This window comes from Pungitius pungitius, chromosome 13 (assembly GCF_949316345.1).
Source record: "Pungitius pungitius chromosome 13, fPunPun2.1, whole genome shotgun sequence".
NCBI lineage: Eukaryota > Metazoa > Chordata > Actinopteri > Perciformes > Gasterosteidae > Pungitius > Pungitius pungitius.
Genome location: NC_084912.1, coordinates 8,478,200 through 8,492,927, shown reverse-complemented (window position 1 = coordinate 8,492,927; position 14,728 = coordinate 8,478,200). Strand labels below are relative to the sequence as shown.

Sequence of the window (14,728 nt, the reverse complement as noted above, 5' to 3'; positions counted from 1 at the left end):
AACCACCGTTTTAACGATCTTACCATTTCCTGTTCCGCCCACTACCCCATCTGTGGTGCCAATTGGTTCCTTTGTCTGTCAATCAAATTAAATCACAAAGGTGTTGTTCACCCGCTTTCGACAGGTACGATGGTGTCGCCGACCAGCGGACCACGGCCACCGACGGCGGTCGATAGTCTTCTTCGCTTCCTTTGCAGTATTTAGGGTGACCGGGATGAAGGGCTGCCTGTCACGGTCAAGAGTTAACGTAACACTGGACCGACGCGGACTGATGTAGCCTAGCACCCTGCTAGCTCACCACTGAGAGGTTAGCCATTGTTTGACTTGTTGGCTAACATGGCAACCGAAGCTAGCGTGAGCGGCGTCAGATAGGCGGTTTTTACGAGCGCGTTATTGTAAAAGGGAGCTACTGGTGAGCGTTTTTTGATCATAAAATACCGACGTTAACCAGGAATTTAAAAATACGACTTGTGTCACCTTTCTTTGCGAACGTTAGCTGCTGGAATTGTGTTTACGTGAGTTGCTAACGTTGACCCCGTTTTTTTCTCATTCATCTGACTTGACATTTCTGTGCTGCTGTGGTCAACTGCCGTCGGTTAACGTTTAATCTGCATAACGTTACATTGTCGCCCGTCACATGACAACCCAAGAGGTTTATTTTCTCCACACGATGACCCCGTCGACAACCATTGAGTCTCTGCGTGGATACACCCGGGCCTGTTATGCTATTAATATTACCGAGCCGATGAGGGAGACCGCTGATCTTTAAGCGTTATTCACCTGTGGGTTTAACCGCCTACGTAAGATCCCGTAGGGCCACAGTGAAGGTGACCGGGCTCAACTTCAAGGGTCTGTGTAATATGTGCTCTGGACCACAGCGTGTGTTCGATTGAAGCTCCAAAACACAAAGGGACAATGTAATATATTGCTGTGTAACATTCTGGCTTCCAGGAAAACACATTTATTTCAATCACAATGTTTTTGCTGGTAATTGACTGTAGAAGGAAATGCAAACCAAAGTGTCCCGCTATGTTTGATTTTAACATTTCAGAACAACTCCTTGTGGCTCTTGTTATCCATTTTAAACAAAAGCATGACTAACCTGCCCTTTGTGCAGATCACATGTAGCAAGATGTTGAGTCAAGTGACACATGATGTGATCAGTCAGACTTTGCGATCGGGCTCAGGACACTTCATACCGTGGCTTATGTAGCACACCTGATCCCCTTGGATTTTGGCCAGGGACTTAACTGCTGCACTAAATATTTCAAGAGACTGCTGCACAAGTCTGCTGCCACTGATGCATGTCTTTTATTCTAAAATGACTGCACGGTTTCAGTTGTTTTTATTCCATACCACTGGTTTACCGTATCCTGTGCAATCCTCAATTATGTTATTATTCATGATGTGAACATCTCTGGCATGCAGCGCTTCACATATATTGATTTATTTTGTCCACCAAAAAATAAAACAAAAACGTCTGCCTTCAAAGTGCAGTTGATACAGGAATGTTTTAACTAATCAGAAATTATAGTTGTGATGATCACACCCTCATTTTGTTTCTACTCCCAGCTGTGGTCATCCTGCATGATGTGTGGCGGTTGTGAGGCTAGAGAGCAGTGCTTGTCCCTCTCTCCTTCGTCTTGGGCCAGCCGTCCCATTTAAGCACATCCCCGAAGTCCCTTCGCCCGACCTTACAGGATGACCGACAGGAAGAAGCCGCCTTTCTTTAATGATGACAGCGTGGGGGCTTTACACCATAAGCTCCCGTTCTATGACACTATGGAGCTCTTCATAGAGACCCTGACAGGGACCTGTTTTGAGCTGCGTGTGTTGCCTTTTGAGGCCGTCATTTCAGTCAAGGCCAAGATTCAGAGGCTGGAAGGTACAAAGCACACACACATGTATACTTCGCACGCTTTAGTCTGCTGTTAAGGGATAGTGTCTGAACAGAATAAGTCAGGATATCGCACAGATTGAGCAAGCAAGCTGTATCAATTATTTGATAGACTGGGTTAATGAGGAGTCATTAGTGTATTTATAACTGTATCTACCAAAAGTTTTATATTGTTTGTGGTGTGGACTTAATTGGTAGGCATGCAGAATCAGAGCTGCTTACTTACCTCGCCCTTTTTCAATGTCAAAAATTAATGAAGAGAACTCCTTGTAAACCTCCAGCTCCCTCTGATTTAAGTATCTGTCAGTTCTTTTTTTTTTTCATTCATTTTGACCTTGGCTGCCCTCTGTAGTTGCTTTTTTTTTTTTTTTGTAGATTAAGAATATTTTTCATATTTTTCTACTGTTTTCAGTTTTAGTAAGGTGTGTGTGTGCGTGTGTGTGTGTGTGCATGCGTGGAGGTCAGCCAACTGTGTTGGATAGAGAACCATTCAGTAATGAAAATAACACTTCTCCTTTACCCGTTCACCTGCAGCGTCGGGTCAGCGAGTTCACTGTGTGAGCACAGCACAGAGAGCTTCTTCACCACGAATACACTGCATATACTTTTGAGAAGCAATTGTATATTATTTAGGCTGTCAACCAGCTATTTTATTTATTTTTTGGTTTAATTTGCAATAAAATTACCGAATGCAGGCATACAGTACCAGTTAAACATTTGGTAACACTTTCTCATTGAATGTCCAACCAAGCTTGTGTACTAAAAGGTTCAGCTGCAAGATAAGCTGCCTTTATGGGGAGATAACACTATCACATCAACAAGTAAAACAACAAAAGTTTACTATCATGAATGCTACTGTTTGGTCCTTTGCCAGATTTCAGCAATAACATAGTTCTGTCTTTAGGGGGCAGACATGAATCATTAGTGTGGTATAGATGCTTCTGTTTGCAGCCCTTTTACTATTAAAACATATATATTTGAAACGGTCCTTTTCAACGCTGGTTGTTTTCTGCATTCTACTCTGACTCTCTGTGAAGGTATCTCTGTTGCCCAGCAACACCTTATCTGGAACAATCTGGAGCTGGAGGATGAGAACTGTCTTCACGACTACGGGTAAATCTATTCCTGCCGGCCATTTCTCTTCTGCAGCGCAATCGCACAGACAACCAGCGGCTTCTACCAATTACCAGCATGTTGGAATTGGCCCGCCGTAAGAGTCATTTCATTGTGGACTTTGAAAGCCTTTCCGCTGTGGTGGTGACTTTGTCTTAATTCAATTTGACATTTTGTAAATGAGCCGCAGATATCAAGGCGAATGACAAAGGGGGCACACCGGTCATAGTTGGAGAGCTTGTCCCGCCACTCTTGACATGATGCTGGCTGCAAATTGTGGTATCGCTGTTTGTACTTGTCACTTAATTTTCCACATGAGCATCCTGTGGTGAGATCTTGCTCGACTGGCCTATTACGCCACAGCATGCTTTTCAATTCTTGGGAGATACAGTAGGCATGACGCATCTGCTCATCAGATACAAGTGTTCCAGTGGAATTACCAGTCATGCAGTCATTTCTTCTGGAAATCATCCAGATGCTGTAAACGTTCTGTTGGAGCATCTTCCCTCTGCTTCAGAAGTAAAGACCCTCAATGTAGACATGCTACCTACTGTTATTTTCTACTACATGGGTGGTCACAGGGAATGGTTACAATGCTCTTTGCATGTTGTTCTTCATTGATCATCAGTCTGTCTCTGTTTTCAGTATTGCAGAGGGCTGCACACTGAAACTGGTCTTGGCTATGAGGGGAGGGCCAATTAACACCAGGCGAGGTAAGGAAGAGGCCAAAGGACAGCTCATGAGTGCTTTTGTCTTTTATCAAAAGTCGTTTGAAGTAAATTGTCTGTCTCATAAGGAAATGAAATGTGCGGTTTTCCGTTCTTTTGACAGCTGAACCCCACTCTCTCCTCTTTAGTAACCATAGATGATCCTATTAAAGAGATTACTGACCTGATGGAGAGCTCAAAGGAGGAGGGCTGGGAGAAAAGCCTGGCCAACAAGCAGGTCACGTTTGTGGTCTACAGAGAAAATGACCAGTTAAACTTCTTCCGAGTCGTCGACAGGGGAGACGGCACCCTGACCCCTCTGTCTGAATCCATGAGGTTGGCACATTATCAAATTCTCCCTTCGTCTTAAAGCACAGTTATTATATCTGTAGGGGAGATTATCCTCTGGGGCGCTTTGGGCTTCAAAAACACACAGATCCCGAGTCTGAGATCTGTTTTATTGTTGAAATTAAACCTATATTGTGCTGGACAGCAGACATAGAAACGCTTAAACATACCTTCTCTGGAGGACCAAATGAGTTACCAGAGATAAAGATGACCAGCGGTGAACTGAAAATAACTCTCTCTCTCACCGTCTTTTTCCATTCACCAAACTGTGGACAAGCCTTTCCCCCCATGGCTACGCTAAACTGCACAATAAAAGGAATTTGGGTAATACTCATTTAACAAACGGTAACATGAGAAAATCAAAGAGGCTCATGCATTAGGTTGCGAGTATTAAGAATGGTGCCGTGAAACAAAAAGCGCAACTTAGTATAATGTCATTATTAATTATAAGGCCGGTGTGGATTTGTTCTTGACATTGATTACTGCGTTGTAGTGGCAGCTTAGTTCAGTGAGCTCTGAGGAGACGGCCGTACGGCCCCTAATGGGAAGTGTGTTTCTGCCTCTCGTATTTTCCAGTGGCGGCTCGGTGTGCAATGTGTATGCAGAGGAGGAGGAGGAGGAGGAGGAGGATGGAGAGAGTTCTGCAGCTACACAGCAAAGCCTTGAGAACTCCATCACCATGAACAAAATGAAGCTACTCAAAGCCAAGATGGAGGACATGAACCTCAGCAAGAAGGTTGGAAGCTACTGGCATTACAGAATGTACTTTCTATCACAGAGGGCAAATGTGGCCTCTCTTCACCCTGTTTTTGAATGAAGGCACCTTGTGAAAGACGGAAGTTGTCAACATTCTTCCGGCATTTTTATATTTATTAATAAAATAAGGAACCAAGATTCGTCAAATACTTACAGCACATAGAATCCTGCTTTTCATAATCGATTTAAAAACGCAGCTTGTTCCCGTTTTGCATAAAGCACATGTGCTTTGCCAAATGCTGATTTGCATGTGTTTCAAAGAAAATTGATTCAATACATTAAACTGATCATAACGATTTTCTTAACACTATTACAATACGCATCAATAAAGTGATAAAATAACCACTATGTACAGGTTTTCACCGAGGGGGGACAATACCACTAAATGTACAATACATCTAAGGGGGGCAAAATGTGTGTCTGTCTGTGTCCTCCAGCCGAAGAAGACAGCAAAGGTGAAACCGCGCCCCCCCGTCAACCCGAATCCCTGCGTTGGCTCGCTCGGCGCGACCAGCAGCACACGACACCACCATCGCCTCTTTCGTTCGCTCTCCCAGATGAACCAGCCTTGGCCGTCAAACACACAACTACCTCCAATCGCAGACCACGAGTCCGTGGACCCCTTCTCGCTCTCCGCCGCTGCGACCGCCGCTCACTTTTCCGCCTCGAGACGAGCCCCTCCCTCTTTCCCGTCGCCTTCTTGCTACATGCTTCGGGAAGAGGAGCCGTGGGAGACGCGCTCCTCCTTTGCTAAGATCCGGCCCCCGCCCAAAGTGTCCCGGTTGGACCTCGGCGGCGCCAGGTTGATGAGGGACTGCGTGTACCCGCAGCTCCCGCCGCTGTGTGTCAGGGGTCCACCCGAAGCGACCTTCGACCCGGCCGAGCCAGCGGGGGAGGCCGTTGGGCTGAGTCTGTTGGAGGAAGCGGCCGGGCTGATGGCGCCGGTGCAACCTGGAGCTCCGTTTGGGGACCTGTTGGACCCCCTGGGTCTGGATGTGGCCGCCCAGCCGGACGGTCGGCGGGCGCTGGCGGTTGGCGCTCAGCAGCAGTTGCCGCTCTCCGCGTCGCCGCTCGGTACCTGGACCCTTGGGACGAGCGATGCTCTCACCAGCGGTGGCGATGGCTCACCCCTCGGCGCACCGTTTTATATGCGTTCCCCCTCACCGTCGACTCCTACTGGGCCGCTGCCCGAGGCGTTTGATTCCACGCTCTCCTGCTTACAGCCCGACCCTCAAGCACAAGTGAAGCCGGGCGTCGCGTCCCCTCACCTCCCCGCCACCGCATCGACTCATCCACTGGGCGTTCGCGCTGTTAAAGTGGAGTCACCTGGCAACAGACCGGGGCGCATCTCCAAGAGGGAAGCGAGAGGCATCGCTCAGATGGCCAACCAAGCCTGGAAGGAGCCAGTCGGGTCCCTGAACCACTCCGAACTCCTGGCGTCTCTCTCCACGCGCGCCGCAGACGGCGACCGCAGCAGAGACGGGCGGCCGGCCTCGCCGCCTTACTGCGCCTCAGGACCGGGCAGCCTCGGCTCCCGGCTGCCGTCCATCCCAACCAACCGGCTCCTCCAGCACAACCTGATAAGACAAATGTCCCCGCTGCAGCGAGCAGCAGCCTCTTACACGGTGAGTGCAGAGCGGCGTTGGTGCTTTCTGCCCAGATTGGATCTGTGGATTCGCTTTTATTCCCCACAGTTTTATTCGTTATGGATTATTTATGCTTAATAATTGTTAATATGCAAACGTTTAGCCATGATACAAAACAGCTCATCTATAAGACATTAATCATGGAGTCCAGCTCAAAATGATCTCCTTTTTTATGAGGAACATTAGTGCTCCCAAACATTTTTCTCAATGCAGTTTTCCAATTGTGTATATATCAAAATAGGTGCGCTTCACTTTTCATCTAGCTATTCTGATTTTATTGACTTGCTCTAAGAGTATTTCCTGTTGCTGTTATTTTCTCAGGCCGCCACCCCTCTTGCATCCGCTGGGGGGGTCATGTCATCATTCGGGAGAATAGGTAATTGCATTTCTGTTTTTTAATCATATTTATGATAATATGACCTATCAAAAGATGTTTGATTGTCATTCAACATCCTATCGTGATTCGCTAGCCGCTCAAATCATGAGACTGAATGTCGTCTTTGAGGGTTTGAATGCCCTTAACACGATGCACCCCCTCCAATATGTGTGCGACAGACAGTAGGAAAGAAAATAGTTTGGGGCTGCAGTGAAGCTGTTTAATATGCACATAAAGAGCGTTGCATTGTAGTTGTTGGGTTTGCACAGTTGTGGACGTTGGAGCCAATGGTTTTAACTGGTAACTGCTGTTCTCGAGAGGTGCTTTGGCATGCAGAGGGGAAGCTGTGACATCCATCAGTGCATATTGGGTGCGCTCTACAACAAAGCCCTGCCAAGGTTTTCAATATTCATTCTTCCTTCAACTGCAGAAGCGGCACAAACGTCAGAAGGCCTACACACAAGCGCACTTGTTTAAGTAGACCACTCCTATGACTGCAATAAGAATACATAATGTATGAGTGAATGTATTCCTATTTTCAGCCAAAAATTGGAATTTGCGTCTGAGAACCTGTTGATAATGCTCAAAGAATCTGCATTCAGCCACTCGACTAACAACCGCACATGAATGATTCATGAGTTAGTTTTTTTGAAACGCAGTTAAAGGAAGACATGAAATGACTTATTACTCATTATTTGAGTTTTCTAAATCTATTTTTTTTGTCCACGTGGATGACCAGATCGTATGGGAAGTCTTTGTATTTTCAGCGGGGATCATGTCGGGACTCCGAGGAGGACATTTGGCGACTGTCTTAAATCCACCCTGTTATTGTCTTGAGTTATGGTTGTTGTGTGGAAAAGTGAGTCATCCCTCCGCAGTGAGAAGACATGAGCTCACGGCTATTTGCCCGAGGGTCCATAGCTGACATCATCATCCCCCGGTCCCTCGATCAGGAAATTTCAATTCAGTCTGATAAATAAAATCTGTGAAGACATGTTGGCCAGTTCTCAGCAGTGATATAGTAGCATTTGGCAGTTGGGGAACCAGACCTGTCTTTTCCCTCGTATGTTTTTATTGGGTGCAGCTTTATATGTGGTATTTGGGATCGATGCATTTCAGTCTGGTCATAACAATGTGAATGCACATGGTATTCAAACTAAGCCTTTTTGTTTTATTTATATCATTGAGTGTTGTGTTGGGGAAATGGTATGAATGTGTCTAATTGCACTCCAACATCTACTTATTGTAGTAAGACATTATTTCACACATCAGTCATTTCCCAATAATGTAACTAAAGAGGTACTAATTATAGGAAAAATAGATTGTATTAAGTTTCAAATGAGAAAACAAAATAAAAAATTACTCCAAGAAAAATATTGCACCTGTAAAAGCAAACACACTGGTCTGCGTTGCAGATGTATTATTCATAGAAACATTGGACTCCAGCTACACCAGTTTTACAAAACCATCATTGTGCTCCATTGAAACATTAGAACCAACATCTTGTTGTCGGTGACTGAACTGCAGCCAGTTTCAATGAAATGATGTGACACAAGTTGCTGTTGTGTGAGATGCATGATGTCCCGACACTGCTGTACATACAACACCCTCCGTTTAGGAACATTATGAAGACAACTCTTGATTAATATCAAATTAAAGTGATTTCCACTCAACATGATCATGTGGAAAATGGTCTTGGTTCTGAATGTATTTGAATGTCTGTGTGGTTGTAGCTGATTTAAATGCACGGAACAAATCAGAACCGAGTCCCACGGCCAGCTGCTTGACAGTGAGCTTCTTGCACCTCCGCTGCAGGAATGGCTGCTTTAGCGGTGTGATCCCCTCGGCGCCCCATTATCACAGGCACAAGCTGACATGAGCCAGGGTTCCTCAAATTAGGAAATGAACTGTTTGTTTACCAACGTATTTCCCTCAAATACGACCTTAGTGATGGTTCAGATCATAAAGATGAATGAAAACACTCCTTGTGGGCATTGAAATAACAAAGTGAAATGGTACAGACCGACAGGTTTAAAAAGCACATTAGCATCTATGACCACGGTTGAGTGTTGGATTTCACAGGTTTGATTGCACTTTTGACAGGTGCTAAAAACAAAAAAACGTCCTTGGTAATAAATGCTGAAGGCAATCAAAGAAGAGAGTAAAGCAATTCTCCCCCCACGTGTCATCGTGTTGATGCAACCTTTAATGCCTCGGTCATTATTGAGATGGATTTAAATTAAACAAAAAAAATGTGCAAAATTTATAGAAGGCAAAATAAATCTCCAGTTGTCTTTGCTTGCCATCAAGGACGGTTGACATCAGTTACTGAAGCCAACAGGACCACATGATCGGGCTGTGTGCAGATTGAGTCTATAATAAAAACATGTTTTGTTCTATTCTCAGGCACTCCGACATACCACCTACCTCCAGTCAAGGCTCCTACGGGCAGCAAGAAGAAGAGCTCAAAGCATTGCTTCCTCTGTGGCAAGAAGACTGGCCTGGCCACCAGCTACGAGTGCAGGTAAACGTGCAGCCCGACTCGCCATCTTCGTCTCCACCGCTTTCTCATTCTTCTCCTCAAAGCTGTCGTTTTTTTTAGTAGAAAGTGACCCTCTGCAGTGAAATGTGTCCGCAGCTTGTTCTGCCACCAGCTATTAGCAGCGTGGCAGTTTCTCCTTGCGACATGAACTCTGGTCTCTTCCCATTCCTGACTCTGACGCCACAATGTGTAACACAGGAATAAAAAATGAAATGCGTCACTTTCATATAGAATATAATAGAAGCCGTGTGTTGCTCTTTCTACAAATGGACTGACACACAGGGGAAGGGCAAAGAGGCTTTGAGTCAAAGAAGACTCTGCTAAGTCAGTGATGTGGCTCCATTTTTTGTTTGCTGATTGGATAAACCCAATGCTTTGAAGTCCTCTTAAACAAACCTACTGTGTTTAGAAGTGTTGTGTTTCTAGATCTTGAAATATGTGGCAAAACATTTGTTTGTTCCCGTGTCTCAGGTGTGGTCACAACTTCTGCTGCAGCCACCGCTACGCGGAGACTCACGACTGCACTTACGACTACAAGGGTGCCGGGCGGAGATTACTGCAAGAGACCAACCCTCTCATCAGCGCTCCCAAGCTGCCGAAGATCTAGACCATACGACCCCAGCTGGGAGAAGAAACCTATTCACCACTGTGTGCTTTTAAAAAAAAAAAAAAAAAAATGTATTTTAATTTTTTAATGTCAGCCAAGTTTGCTTAAAATTGAGAAAGTATTCTGTAAAGCCAAGTGTGAACTAACAAGAGTAGACTGAAAGAACTGATTATCACTCTTTGACAATGTGAAGATGTTTATCCTTTTTTTTTGTATGTTACCAAGTTCTTTTTCCATTCAGTAAAAGCAAAACAAACAAAACTGTAGGTAGTTTTTTGCTAAATATAACTGCTGCACGTTCAGACATATCTATTTTTAGTTTTATCTGCCTTTAAAAAAAAAAAAAAAAAAAAGATTGGACCGCTGATTACTTCATTTGACAAGTCTTTGACAGATGCACTTTAGAGCTATCATATTTATACTTATAACGGCCCTTATTGTTTGGGGGAAGGATGCTTACATTTCTGTGTTTGTCATGTAAAGTGTATGTTGTTACTCAGATTTTTCTATTCACCTCTTAATGTTTTTCTTACATGGGCACATAGATAAAGACATCCCTTCTTAAAGAACAGTTCACCCTTACACGTCGATGAAATGCTTAATATTTATTAATGAATAACACTTATTTAAATTCACGGTTGGTTTTTAGAATACTAAGTATGCAATGTGCGTAAGTGTGAATGTCAATTGTAATCTGTTTATCCTGTAATCCTATTGAGTAAACTGTATTAGGATGGGGGTGGGGTGGTTATGGTATTTATGATATGTTTACGAGTAAGATGCTTGCCATAAAAAAAAATCTTTTGTAAGTCTTTTTATTGCTCAGCTGTTGCAAATACTTTTAATGCTGTTATAGTAGCGACAGGATTTTGCTCTAATAAAGTTTCTTTCCATACATACTTGTGTGTGTTTTGCTGTTCTTTAATAGTTGTCCTCGTGTTAATGAGCAGTATGTGAGAAACTGCTTGTTGCCACTGACTCATTTCTGTTGCATTAGACCTCGGGCTAGTTTCTTAGCAACAAGCTGACCGTTTTTACACCTGTTGAAACCCTTCTCTGAATTTTCTCGCCACTACGTACGAAAACTACTTCCCTCATAAAAGTCCCTCTCTCAAGATGAACTTGTCTTACTGGAAAACGGTCCGCTAGTTTCGTTTCCTCAGCAGGTTGTGCGTTCAAAGAACCACGAAGAGTAGACGCCCTCCGCTAAAAACACGATTTTGATTTGACTGTCGACGGATGGATTTATGCCACGGGGTCTTTTGTCCCTGGTTCACAACTTCAAATAGTAATGGATTGTATACATATTTGCTCTGAGATCACATCACAAGCTTTAGTTTGTTAATATGGACAAATGCATGTTTTTTTTCTTTGCTGAATAGTGGAGGCACTGCTCATTGTGCACTTTGCTTTCACTTTGGACGCTCGTCCTGTGCAACAGACAAACTGACCTGAGTCACGTCTCAGCGTTTTCATCTTCACTTCCCTCCTTCGTGTTGTCTGGCTTTGATCCAAGATAATTGGGCCAACTCAATCCAACTCAACGTGGAGTAGGGCAACTTATTTATATTTGTGAGTTCACAGACATCTTGGAATGGGAAAATCTTGCTGATTATATTTCATACTCCTCAATGCAGCAGCTGGTCCAAATACTTTTGACTGAATTGTTTTCTTTTAACCACAATATTTTTGGGGCTTACTTTAACTAATATTCCAAAATGTTTGAACCTCCTACAAACCATGGAAGTGATAATTACTAGTGATCTACTTTCAAGAGTGAACTCTTTTCATTCTCAGAACATTGTTGGCTGTATACAGGTTTTGTCGGTGTATTTGATTTGTTTTTCCTCAGCTTCTTCCTGTTTTTCTACTTGCCTTTTGCTCCTCTGTTTATTGAAGTTATTTAAGTCTCTAATTTTTCCACTGACCAGAAAAACACTGCTTTTAATTAGTATTAATTCAATTAAGTTATTTCCAAGATAGGGGTATTTGTGGTGCTGTGACTTTAAAATGCCAGCATATACTATATATACATTCAAAATGTGAAAACTCTTAACTCTGAAGTTCGCGTGCACAGCATGAAGAGGAACAGTCATCACAAGTTGAAACCTACCCGCAGGAATGTGACAAACATAAAGTACCCAAGAAGCTCTCAAGATATTTGCACATTTCAGTGCTTCTCAATAAGCTAGTGTGGCATAGTAAGCTTTCCAAAGGAATATGTGCCTTATCTGTAATCAGAACACAGTGAACCGTCACAGTGTTTAGGTAAATACGTAGGTCGTGGGCTCATGAATGTCATTGCCTCAGGTGTGCTCATCAGGGCTGCAAGGACCAAAACGCCGCACTACCAGTTTGACAGGTTCACGCCGGGTAAGAAAGGAGGAGCGACACACACCAGGAATAACATCCAAACTTTGAAAACCGAGGGTAATCTTACCCTCCCCCAAGCTCCCTGCTCCTCTATCCTTTAGTCTCGTACACGCGGTGAAAAGGTTGTTGCTACAGTATCACCAACACGTTCCACTCGCCTGCTTCTCTGCACGCTCCACACAACAAACCCCGTCCTAATCTCTCCATTCCACGCAGAGAGACCGCCTGTGGCCTATCGCTCTGAAGCAGACACATGCATGACCAATTGGCAGACTCACTTCTGAGGTGCCCACTTTGGTCCGGACCGAGCACAGAGGCTCCGTTGTCCCATCACAAGGACGGCGTGGCGGACTGTGCATCAGTAATAAGCCCAAACACAATGTCGGGCCTCACAGAGATAGAGCCGAGGCTTCGAGTCAACAGACGATACATTCCCCAGTTTAATAAGTGAGTTTCGCCCGACGCACTGCGCCGTGAGTGGGGAGCTCTTAGTTACAGTGCGTGGTGTGATGAGCTGTTACACTGCAGCCCATTCACAATCTGAAATAATGACCATTGAACCTGAATACACTAATACGACCTGACCAGACTGGAGTCATTCTCTGGAGGGTGATAACATCGGTTATGTCATTTCCACAAAATTGAATGTTAAATGTTGCCACTAATGAAATAAATTTCATTTTGGGGAAAGACATTTACTTAATTTCAGTCAGAGTTATCATAAAGGAGTACAGGAGTAAAAGCTTGTCTGTAACTAATGGAAACACAATGTAGCTGCACATCTAGAGGTAATTAATCATGATTAATTGGTATTTTCTGTTTTCTGTCTGTCTAATCTGTCCAAAAACTGTAAATAAAAATGACAATCCAGTGTTATTTGTCGGAATACTTAGCCAGAAGATGAGTAACCTAATGAAATAAATGATAGTGTACTAATCATTAGTGGGCTTTAGAAGTTCTAGTCCGTATATTTCTTTACCTTTGGGCAGAGCCACGCTAGCTGTTTTGTGCTACTGTTCTTTGTGCTAAGCTAACTGCTAAGTGCTAAGTGGAAGCAGCAGCCGGTGGATACAACGCAACATTAGCATCATGTCCACCTGAAGGATGTAATACATATTCTATCTCTTAACCTTTTCGTTCTTTTCCGCATAAGTTACATTTTGGTTGTCTAGGAAGTCTTGCCAGACACATATCTGTCTCTTTAGTTGCTAAATGCTACACTGCATATCGGCAGTGAGTGCACCACACCCTACAGAATATGTTGGTTAATTTCTAGTTTTTTTTTTTATTAAGTAAAATAGTATTAAATTACATTTGATTCAAATTTAGGGATTTTGTTCTGTCTGCAACACGTTGAGGGTCAGTGTAATTCATACAAAAACAAATAAATAATAGAGTTTTAAATGTCAACACTTGATCCCTTATCATTATCATAATCATAATTCCCATCACACGCTGCTACACCTCCCCCCCACACACCTCCCTCCTAACAATGCGTGCGCCGCCCATCCTTTAAATTCATTATTTCCCGTCGCGCTTCTCTTTTTTTTTCGTTCACTCCATCCTAACGCGGAAGTCAGTGACGCACCGCTACACACAGCTGCTCAGCGGGGGCCATGAAATAAACACAACGTCGTCATTCGGGGCCCAACACAGCGGTGAGTGTCTTGCGTTTCTGTTAATTGGAAAATACGGAGGAACGTTCTGGCAACGACGCAGCTCGTCCTCCGTCTCCGCTTTATTGAACCCGACTGGAGGCACCCGGCGGTCGGACTGACTGACTGACTGACGGACGGACGGGCGGAGTGACTGACGGAGTGACTGACGGAGTGACTGACGTGTGTCTGGAGTCCACCGGCATGTGCATGTGTGCGAACGAGCCGCTTTCTGCTTGTCGTTGCGCCGCTGTGGGAGCCGCTGTGGGAGCCGCCGCCGACCGGGAGCTCGCCCGACTTTCATCGCGGCCCTTTTTTTTTTCCTTTTTGGAATTTACGGTAATGACAATTTTCTGATTGAATTCCCAGCGAATGGCGCGCGCTGCAGCTAACTCCCACACGCGCACACGAGAGAAGGAGGAGGGGGGGGGGCCTTGTGCTTCTAATGGGTGTATTGCCCGGGGATTGTCCATCCAGCGTGTGTTGGAGCCCCCGGAGACCACGCAGCGTTGCCTTTTGTTAGTCTTGCACACAGCCTTTTGTTACGCTCGGTTCGCGGTGGATTAAAGATAACGCGACAAACCAAGCGATGGCGCGTCGCTCGGTGTCAGATTTTGATGTTTGATGTTGTTGTTGTTGTAGTATTTCTTCACATCTTTGTTGTCTGGGACGCTGAACCTACATGTGCATGCATTTAAATCGGAGCCC

The 14,728-nt window shown here is 44.5% G+C and overlaps 2 protein-coding genes across 9 annotated transcripts in view; both read left to right on the top strand.

Moving 5' to 3' along the window:
- Positions 1-130: 130 nt before the first annotated feature.
- On the top strand, positions 131-10,383 carry zfand4 (zinc finger, AN1-type domain 4). Of its 3 annotated transcripts, none has more exons than XM_037465237.2 (10): positions 131-307; positions 1,573-1,885; positions 2,935-3,010; positions 3,656-3,723; positions 3,867-4,053; positions 4,642-4,801; positions 5,259-6,446; positions 6,789-6,843; positions 9,250-9,367; positions 9,857-10,383. In XM_037465237.2, exons 2-10 carry the CDS (start codon positions 1,702-1,704, stop codon positions 9,990-9,992), a joined length of 2,172 nt encoding a protein of 723 aa, XP_037321134.2. In that variant the 5' UTR covers positions 131-307; positions 1,573-1,701; the 3' UTR covers positions 9,993-10,383. The 3 variants fall into 3 exon arrangements, with proteins under 3 accessions (XP_037321134.2, XP_037321135.2, XP_037321136.2); XM_037465238.2 differs by having other exon boundaries at positions 131-412; XM_037465239.2 differs by lacking the exons at positions 131-307; positions 1,573-1,885; positions 2,935-3,010 and having other exon boundaries at positions 3,660-3,723; positions 3,842-4,053.
- Positions 10,384-13,878: 3,495 nt separating this feature from the next.
- marchf8 (membrane-associated ring finger (C3HC4) 8) overlaps positions 13,879-14,728 on the top strand; it is a 53,665-nt gene continuing 52,815 nt past the window's right edge. For 3 of the 6 annotated variants that reach the window (XM_037465279.2, XM_037465280.2, XM_037465274.2), the window contains exon 1: positions 13,880-14,023. The gene's annotated coding sequence lies outside the window, so the exon portion shown is untranslated. Of the gene's footprint in view, positions 14,024-14,073; positions 14,360-14,728 lie in introns of those variants that run through there. The other 3 variants (XM_062566480.1, XM_037465276.2, XM_037465275.2) reach the window with 3 other exon arrangements.